The sequence below is a fragment of the Chenopodium album genome, chromosome 25 (assembly GCF_948465745.1).
Source record: "Chenopodium album chromosome 25, dcCheAlbu1.1, whole genome shotgun sequence".
Classification (NCBI taxonomy): Eukaryota; Viridiplantae; Streptophyta; class Magnoliopsida; order Caryophyllales; family Amaranthaceae; genus Chenopodium; species Chenopodium album.
In genome coordinates, this window is record NC_137858.1 from 13,568,280 (window position 1) to 13,578,415 (window position 10,136).

The window sequence follows — 10,136 nt, forward strand, 5'->3', positions numbered from 1 at the left end:
GACGGAGGGAGTAGAATACAATGAGAAATGGGTTACCTTAAAACAATTACTAGTTTAATGATATTTCCTATAATAAAAATTAAAAGCAAATTTCACTAGATTAGCAAGTATAATTAAAACCAAATAGCAATTACATAAATGTAGCAATACATTTCTCTTTCACAAAAAATGACTATTTTACAAGAACTTAATAATTTGTTAACAATAAATGTAACAAATCTATTCACCTAATAAAATTACTTTCTTGAGTTGGACTTCCTAATGTATTTTTCCAAACATAATTTACAAAATGAATGGTTAATTACAAATAATGGTATAAGTATGAAACAACATTGGAGGGCAAAAGCTATACAAAAACCCTACTCTCACTCACACAGTCACACCTACAAAATAATCTAAGAACAAACACCGCAGCAAATTGTTCCAATTTGAACAAAGAACCACTGAATAAGATTTGGACAATTGTTTTCCATTGATGCAGGTGGCACCGGCAATTCATTGGGTAAATGTCGATGAAATGCATCGACAGCAGCTGCAACACCATCTTCATTATCTATTAACCGAGCTATTTCCATTGCTCGACATTTGACCTGATGAGGGGAGGAGAGTGTAAAAGGTTACTACAGTGCAATTATGAAATGCATCAATTTTACAATATTAGCACATTTGTAGATTACATTTTGGATAGTTACCACCAAAACTCGACCTGAATCTCAAACAAAGGCTCGTTTAATACCTATGAATCCTATGATACATATGCATAGATATCTCAGGACTCTGAACTCTGTTTACTCCTATATCATTTGAGAGGCTCATTTGAGTGCCGAAAACTTTTTAGAGCTAATTTAGACTGGGAGGTTAAACTCAGTATGTGTTTGTAAGGTGTTGTTAATTTAAACCAGAATTCTAAGATGCATTATACACTGATTTCCCCCCTTGTATCAATCAAAAAACTTCGTAAGCTAAGCCTTTTTTCAACCGTTTTGGCCACTGGAATCATTATAGTACCTAATAGTCTAATACTAGTTAGATGAAGTACAGAGAATGTCTAAGAATGAAATTACCTCTGGCTCTAGCATGAATTCGATAGCATCAGAGAGAGCTTCGACAGTGAGCACGTTGACAGGTATAGGTTCTGGCCCCAATCCTTTCTCATGAATCCTATCACCCCAGAAAAACTGATCTCCAAAGAATGGAACAATTGTAGTGGGGCACTGCAATTAATCAAGTTTTCAATCAGATAATGTCACAAGTTCTAAGCAAAAGCACAGAGTGCAAAACAGAATTATCTGATTTGCATTGACTTGTTAGGAATACACAAGTCAAACAACATATATAAACATGAAATCATTTACAGCAGTTTTGATGGTCTGATATTATCACTGGAGCAACTTAAATAGGGAACTAATGGAAATAAGTTGTATACATCATCGTTGTACAAAAATGTAACAGTCAGTAAAACATACCCCAGCTTTTAGTCCAGCCGCTGTAGTTCCACCACCACCGTGATGAACCTGCAAACGCGAAACACAATTTATTTTATAAGCATCTAGGTTAAAAACCATTACTTGGACTCTTCATTTCTCTACTACTAAAAATTGTCGAGTTTGATGCTTGGACACATACCAATGAATACATAGGTTGGGTTTATATAAATACTAACATACATTAAAAAGAGTGATCTTTTGCTACAATGGTTCTTGTCCAGATTAATATTGCACTAAACATCCACACGTATGGAAATCCCAATTAGTTACTGCTTTGACAGGAACTCACCACTGCAGAACATTGAGGAAAAAGCCAATCGTGAGGGCAATTCTCGAGAAGGAAGACGTCATCTGGAAGTTCAGAAGCTGCAAGACACCAACTAGGTTATAAAAATCCAACGTATGTTATATATATTAGTCATTCCTTAGAGCATATGATATCAAGAACCATTGTTCAACAAAAGTTAAAGACATGAGAAACAAAAAGGCAAATATGTGAGCGAAAAGAAAACTAAACAAGATAAGGATACTCACAAATACCAAGGCCTCCCCAACCACAGTCAATTATTGCACGCTGTCCGGTATGCTTTAATGCTTCAAGAATGATATCTGTAGTTCTCTTGGAATCATCAAGAAGCTAACAAGGAGAAACAATAACAGTTTTTGTTTTAGTAAATTACAAGCACAACTAATCAATAAGGAAGCTATTACATACAATCATAAATAAGATGCTGCAAAAAGAGAAAAGGATCTTACCATGCTTCCAAAGCCCACATATATTGGCCTCGGCCCTTTCTTTATCCAATCTACTAACTCTTCTTGTGGCTGATACTTGGACCCAAGGTTTAAGAAACAATAACCAACAACATCAACTTTAGGTCCCCAGTCTGCAAGTCCATTAGATTTTATCATTAGTTAAGTCATCTAGGATAAAACAAATGATTGAAGAAATGATACAATTATACTTCATGCATTCTTCATTTTCAACAGCAGAGTTGTCTCAGCATACTTATTGTTACAGTCGTTGCTACTGTATCACCAAAAAAATCCAATTCCTACCTTTTGGTTTAGGTAAGACATGACGACTCCACATGTATGTCGTTGGCAAATGATATGTAGATCCATAGTATGTGCTAAAGTATGAAATGGGAGGAAGGTTCAACTTTCTCTTCCTGATGTCATTTATGTGACCCCTTATTAGCCACCAAATCATCAGATCAACAATTACATATGACAACTGCATCAGTTCAACAATATAAAGGGGTCAGTGAACTAGCCATGTTACTGGTGTACTGGGGGGAGTGACAGGAGCATACCCGGTTACCAGGACTTTGTGGTAGATGAGCAATTGGGATGGGAAATTCATAAGTTGGCCTGCCTATTCAAAAGAATTGTAAGAAAATATTCTATATATACAAAAACAATACTCTTTGTATGGAATTTAATTAAACACAACAGATAATTCATGTCATTAAGTTTTGATCAAGTTCACTACAAATGCTCAGATCACCTAAACCATATCTGAAGGCCTTTAGATCTTCTGGCTTTCAGGTTGTGCCCTGATAGTTAAGTCTACTTTCTTTTCTTGTTTTCCTGTGATACATAATTGATCTCTCCTTTTAACCAAATTTTAAAATCTATTTTATTTCCTTAAGGAGGGTAAGTCAAGGGGAATGAGCGAATGACATTTTAAGTGCTTAAGCAACAAAAATAAAGTTTTTTTTAATCATCTAAGCAACTATAATCATCTGAAGTAGTCAATATGACCCTACTAAAACAGCTCCTCTCACAGCCAGCCCAACTATATACGTCAAAGCTTGAGAGTGAGAGTGGGTTTTTTTTTGGGGGGGGGGGGGGGGGGATCCTTCACTCCCAAACACAAGTTAATATAATGGTGATACTCAAACATGTGACCTCTAAGTCACAAGGTGAAATGCTAAAAAAAAAAAAAAATACATAACATGATACATCTTAAAGGAATCACATCTTCCTGTTTAACAATAATCACGTAAACATATAAACAGGTATGCCTTAAAAAGTAAAAAGCTCTAACAATTCGAAGTGAATGTCTTCTGAGCCGTGTGTTTCAATGCTTCAACACGCTTCTTAACTAATAAAAAAAACAGCATCCCAAGTCACCTTTTTATTGACTCTAATCTTTAGTTGTTTCACTAAGGTGCCAAAATGACCTTACAACTGTGTCTAAAAACTCATAAGTTGCCAGATAGATTGGCAGCCCCACTCTTCGATAAATGATAACCCTCAATCAACATATAATCTACTCTTCTAAATCAAGGAAAATTTAGAGAAAAAAATCATCTAGTTAAAAAATATATTTCACTTTGTCAGAAAACTTACGTCCATGGCACCGTGAAGAGTATGTGTAGAGGTACATTTAGAGCTTCAGCAACATGTAATTGTCCTGCAAGTTATAATGTACTATGTCATCAGTGAATCAAGAGCACAGACAGAGAAATTATGGCATTTAAATAAGATATGATGCTGAGGCATGAGCATATTATATCACTCAGCACCCAAACCAAAACAATACTCCTTTTGTCTCATTTTAATAGTCAAATTTTCCTAATTTATTATTCCAAATTAGTTGTCTAGTTTCCAATGATAATAATAGATGACACTTGAGATATGTTAAAAAAAAAAAATCTCAATGGTGAGTTGGTGATTGGACAAATGTGATAAATTGTTGGGATAAATAACGAAAAATGATTTTATCTAATGTTTTTCATTTACTAAATGAGATAACTAATATGGGGCAGAGGGACTATACGTAAACAAAAAGGATAGTAGAAGAGAACAATTCAAGAAAAAGCTGAGACATTCAAAGATAAATTTCATCATGTGCTCCAGGAAAGGTTCAGATTTTGCAACGGTGAATTGTAAGGGGGAAGAACCAATTAAGAATCATTAACATACCATAAGCAGGAGGGTTAGCAATTATTGCTTGAGCTCTAAACGGTGCACCAGTCTTTATGTCTGGTTCTGTACAAGCAGGTAGGATTGATTCCATAATAGCTTCGAATTGCTTCCTTTGAATTGTTAACTCTCCTTTTGCTAAGGGCAAGCCTTTATTTCTTGCCATATCTGATTATTCAAATGTAGGCAAATAACTTATAGTTCAGTCATTGATGGGATTTATAAATGCCCTACATTGTGAAGAAAAAATCAATAAAATGTGAAGTTTGATATTTATATTATTGTAAGCTAAAATACTTTTGCTATTTCAAATTGAAGAGTGAAAAAAAAGGGGTGAATTTAGATCATCATATCCATAGCTAAGTGCCTAAGCCATCCATCAAGGTTAAAGTTCTTGCTTTGAATCAAATTAACATCAATATCAATATATCATCACTAGCATCAATGTCATCAAGGATTGAAATAAAGCATTATAAGTAACATGAGCTTGTCAAAGTTATTTGATTCACATTGTAACTGCCTGTTTCCATAGAATTCTAAAATCATTTTCATCCAAGAAAATTATTTTGTAAAATGGATGTACAGGAAACATTTTTTTTTAAATATAATAAAATAAAAAGTGGGATGGGAGCTTATAGGAACAAAAGGAAGTCTTCTTACATCCTGCTAGAATGCGCGGATCACCACCCAAAGGATAGAACTCAACACCAGCTGACTTGACAAAGTCACTAAAATTTATATGAGTTGCCAAACGAACATGATGACCAAAATCCTGCACATTTAGCATTACAATTTAGACATTAGAATTTCTTTTCATTTCTCTTTCAAAGAATTTCTTTTCATTTCTTTCTTTCTTCTTTTTTGTTTATTTATTTATTTATTTTATATTTATAAATTTTTCATATTTCTCTACTGAATGAGCTTTATCATAATCTACCACTGGAATATTAACCTATCATTCAACATTTAAGCCTTAAAAGTCCAAACAAATTCTTGGTGAAGAATAAGTGGGGCCAATTCTGGAGATATATGAATATGCACAGCAAATGACAAGCAGATAACAGCACAGAATTTATATACATGCCTGAAGTTTCTTGGCAACAGCTACAAAAGGTTGAACATCTCCTCGTGTGCCAACAACAAGCATAGCTATCTTTAACCTTGGAACAGATTTTCTCAGATCAGCATCGATGCCATCAACAGCAGCAGAAGCACTTTCAGTAGAAAGAAGCTGTGACAGCTTTGAAACTACTGAATTACCATTAGTCAAATCCTCCTCCGCTGTTCAGTCAGTAAAAAAATAAGTTATTTTTGTCACATTGATTACACTGAGAAACTTTGAAATTTTCTAATTGTTTACAAGCCTTGAATGAGCAAGTAAACCCCAATCAGCCATTCTCAAAAGAGTTACAATAATTTATGCATTTAAGTCTTTCTGTTGTTTTTCCGGCATTGGCACATGGAACATAACCATTGGAAACTACAGGATACACCACTTAGCCAAAGAGGTATAGGGAAGAAAAAGTTATGATGCTATCACATCTCTGTCATTATATTGAGCTTTCCAACCTTTTGTATTACCAGCAATTATGGTTTGCGGCCAGGATCATTATGATCTACTTTCAATGTGAAGTGTGAGCATCCCAGCATCCACAATATCTAGTTATAGCCTTATAGGCCGAACACAAACTCTTCATGCACTCTTTTACACTACCAAAATCCTTGTGGAGCAATATAAAACAAAAGTTGCACAGGGTGTACAACACTACATTCATCTGCATTACACTATGATGCCATGATTGCCATCTCACTTATGCTGTAAACAATCTTAGCCCATTGTTGTTAGTTTTATTGGCCTGACTGTTGTAAATAAGACTTTTGTAGGGTCTAATGCCCCTATGTTTTGCCTTCCTCTACATGATGTTTATGACGACATAAACCCTCAAATTTTACGATTCAATAATATTATTGAGATTTGTCCTAAATGTGCTTGTTCTAACATACGAAGTAAGTCATTTTGCCTCAGTGTAACAAAACAAGCAAAGGCATAGATCTCAATTCTCAACACTCCTGCAAATAGCATTACACCAAAAATTCTTGCCCCTCATAAATTCAATTACATCCTTTCTTTTAGGGTCAGAAAACTAGTTGGTGATCCACAAATGACTCGATTATTTTCTAATTGACACTCCATTCTATTGAAGATGATGAATATAATTAGTCACTAAAGCTAAAACAATACATACAACTCAGGTGCACTAAGAGTCTATAACTACATTGTAGCATCAATTACTACTCTAGCCACATAAACTCAAAAGCAAACAACAAATGTAAACCAACAAGAGTTGGCTCAAGTAGTAAGCAACTTGATGCCGCTTAAGGGAGGTCTCGGGTTCGAGCCTCACCGTATGCAAACTCTTGTTGGGAGACTCACCCACCATAAGCCAGGTGTGCTACCCGAGTCGGATCCGGATGTAGTCAGAGCTAAGCTCCGGTGAACCGGATGGGCAACCTTAAAAAAAAAAAATAAAAAAAAAAAAATATAAAAATTAAAAAGTAAGCACTGTCCAAACCCTTCACTAGTATAAATGCACCATAAAAATAACGGGTCAAACTATTTTAGTTGGTTAAAGTCTCGTTCATGGGTGTAACTTCCTGGCTACCTATACATAATAAAAAAAACTATATAAAAAAGAACTGGATTAGACATAAATAGCAGAAAAATGCATACCTTCGGTTAAAATGCAATTGGAAGAACCGTTAGAAAGAGATGACTGCTTCAGAAAAACCTTCTGGTCCCTTTCCTCTGCCACATTGTCAATTTCTTCCAAAAATTTCACCAAATTATCACTTGAATTTACACCCATCTTAATTCCTGGGCATTACACTATACCCAGTTCAAGATTCAACTTTTTTTTTTTTTTTGGCAGTACAAGATTCCCACAAATTTGCTAAATTTTGAATAAGAAAATCCCAAAAGCTGAAATTTTTTCACAAAATGGAATACCCAGAAAGATTAAAGATTCGAACTTGACTAATACACAAGATTAAGACTCAATTTAGCCCTAAAACTATTAAAAAAAAAAAAAAAAAAAATCTCTTCTTTTTCCCCCTTTTCAAAAAAATTAAAATTGAAAAGTTGGGACTTTTGAGCAGAAAATCATGAAATTAGAAAAAAAGACTAAAAGTTTTGAAGTTGGAAAGAAAATTGTACACTAGGACCAGCCAGGTTGGCAACAACGAATTTATAGGTGTCAAATTTCGAATCTTTTTTACTAAAATTACGAGGTTATATAAACGGAGGGTTGAGAGAGATTTAGAAGTGTCTCGCAGGGGTAAGTTGGTCATTTTATGCGGGATTTAAATTTTGTCATTTTAGATTCAGTGGTACAAACTACACTGTCAGTGGTACAATATATAATTTCAGTGGTATTTAAAAAAAAGTTCAAATGTCCCATTAGGCTATCAAATAATACCATTAGAGCTCAGTGGTACAAAATACATTCTCGGTGGTATGAAATATAGTCTTAGTGATACTTCAAAAAGTTCCACTGGAGTTTTAGTGGAACAAAATATAAACTTAGTGGTAGTGGTCCCCAAAAATTTTTGTCCATTTTTGCACGTGATACATGTCTAAAAAGTTTTAATGGGGCCCTCACCCCCTTTTTCACTCTTCCTATCTCTCTCCTCCTTTCTCTCTCTTCCTTTTACTTTTATGTTATTTTAATAGTTGTGAGACACTTCCATTTGTCTCACAACCCTTGATTTATACGTCCTCTAAAATTACCGCAATTAAACATGTCACATGTATTCTATTTATGCAAATTGGACAACAAAATTAAGAAAGAAATTAAGGTTTGAATCTTATGATATGACTCATAACATAAGTGGTAATACATACTTGTACTCCTTAATTCATGCAGTCCATCATGATATTTCATTTGCCAACTTGGTTAATTAGTCAATTTTATTAGTTCACAAAAAAACAAATTTGGGCGTTGAATTTTCAACGCCTTTGGTAGGATTCATCCAATGGGCAATTGTAATCATAGAAACAGATTTGCATTCTAAGAATTTCAATAATTTGATATTTTAAAAAAAGAATTTTATTTCTTGCTTGTTATTCACGTTTCGTGTTGACAATGAATGAAACAAAATCAAAAACAAAAACAAAAAACGTGTCATTCAACGATGTCTACTTCCTTAGTTTCAAAGTAAATGACTCAATTATAATGGTTATATCAATGTAAAATTTTAAATAACAATATCTTTATATTTTTAATTATGCAAAAGCTAATGAACATCCCCTCCTCCAATTCTCGGCGTTGAATAAGATAACTAAAAGTAGAAATATCAAACTAAAATGAACATTTATTATACCGATCGACGCATAATTTTGACATAGATTTCCAAAATAATACCAGTTTAGAAAATGTTTTAGACTTTTAGTTGTTTCAAATTAAAAAGAAAAAAAAAAATGTTTTAGATGCTTACCTAACGTTTGTTCAAAAAAAAAAAAAAAAAAAAAAAAAAAAAAAAAAAAAATCTAACGTCTAACGCCTTAGAAAACATTAATGTTGGTCAAAGTAATTCAGGTGAATAATGGAGCAAATACAAGTTAATAACCGATATCAACTTCAATTGTTGATATCAGGGGTAATACCGTCTTTTAGCCAGTTAAATAAGGGGCACGGTGGTCAATGCGAATAAACCAACTTAGTTCCAGTTATATCAGCCCCGTTCTAAAAGTGTTGACTGGTAATGTCGTAGTTGACGGAGATATCAAGGTTAATTTGTCGTTAACCTCTTTTGCTCCACCTTTACACTCGTATATGCGCATCCACCACCTTCAACCATAATCCTAGTCGGAGGATCTTAATTAGAACCAAGGTGTTTCTGTCTGAACTTAACTTCCCCAAGAATTCGAATCTGAGATTCTGATACTCCTATCGGCAAGCTGAGAACCTACACAATGAGAAGAAGTTAGCTAACCCCGGGGTGGTCCGGGGATAACCACTCCGATGACAAAGTCAGAAAATGTTTAAGAGAAATAGATAAGTAAGAGAGAGAAAGTAGAGAGAGAGAGAATGTGTAATTAATGCCCTCATTAATGAGGTCTTACCTACTATTTATAATGACCTACCTTGACAGGTGGCTCTCATCCATGCAGTACCTTCTGTGCCAAGTGTCGAGCTTCTGCTGCCACGTGTTGAATTCCGACAAGCCGACATGTCTTCCTTCTGGGACATATCGGCATCCTCTCACAATTGTTCAGGGTTTGGTCACGTGCTTTCACAAGATATCGGTCACACCCAGATATCATCCCATACAGTTAGCCCCCCAAGTGAGGACGCATGATCAAACGTCATCGTTCTCAGCTAATGTAGGCAACAACTTAACCTAACTAGACAAACTTTGGGTTCCACTTCTCATTCCTCAAATTTCACATTATGTTGGAAATTTCATGTGACAACATTTCTTGTATTCTGTCACGCACTGTACATTAACAAAACTTTATTACTGACCTTGCCGTTGCCGCAGTTTGTTATACCCGCTTGGCTTATACTCAGACACATTATCAGACGAAGCTTGAGAATATCTCAGAGACTCACATCTTTTGCTGAGAAGATTGGCTTCTATATTCTTTTAAGCTCTATATTCTTTTGCTGAGAAGATTTATTCTTATTTATTACTTTTATTATTATTTTATTATTT

At 34.5% G+C, this 10,136-nt stretch overlaps 1 protein-coding gene across 1 annotated transcript; it reads right to left on the reverse strand.

Moving 5' to 3' along the window:
* Positions 1-118: 118 nt before the first annotated feature.
* Positions 119-7,622, reverse strand: LOC145614985 (sterol 3-beta-glucosyltransferase UGT80B1-like). The gene is made up of 13 exons (XM_081670069.1): positions 7,153-7,622; positions 5,506-5,702; positions 5,082-5,193; positions 4,422-4,589; positions 3,846-3,909; positions 2,804-2,861; positions 2,547-2,724; positions 2,244-2,374; positions 2,022-2,124; positions 1,777-1,853; positions 1,467-1,514; positions 1,065-1,214; positions 119-590 (listed from the first exon to the last, which is right to left on the reverse strand). Exons 1-13 carry the CDS (start codon positions 7,286-7,288, stop codon positions 396-398), a joined length of 1,617 nt encoding a protein of 538 aa, XP_081526195.1. The 5' UTR covers positions 7,289-7,622; the 3' UTR covers positions 119-395.
* Positions 7,623-10,136: the final 2,514 nt, after the last annotated feature.

Coding starts and splice junctions, on each gene's coding strand:
- LOC145614985 (XM_081670069.1), bottom strand. CDS start 7,288: ATGGGTGTAAATTCAAGTGATAATTTGGTGAAATTTTTGGAAGAAATT. Junction 4,590..5,081: donor TCCGCGCATTCTAGCAGGAT/GTAAGAAGACTT, acceptor TTGAATAATCAG/ATATGGCAAGAAATAAAGGC. Junction 3,910..4,421: donor TGCTAACCCTCCTGCTTATG/GTATGTTAATGA, acceptor TATAACTTGCAG/GACAATTACATGTTGCTGAA.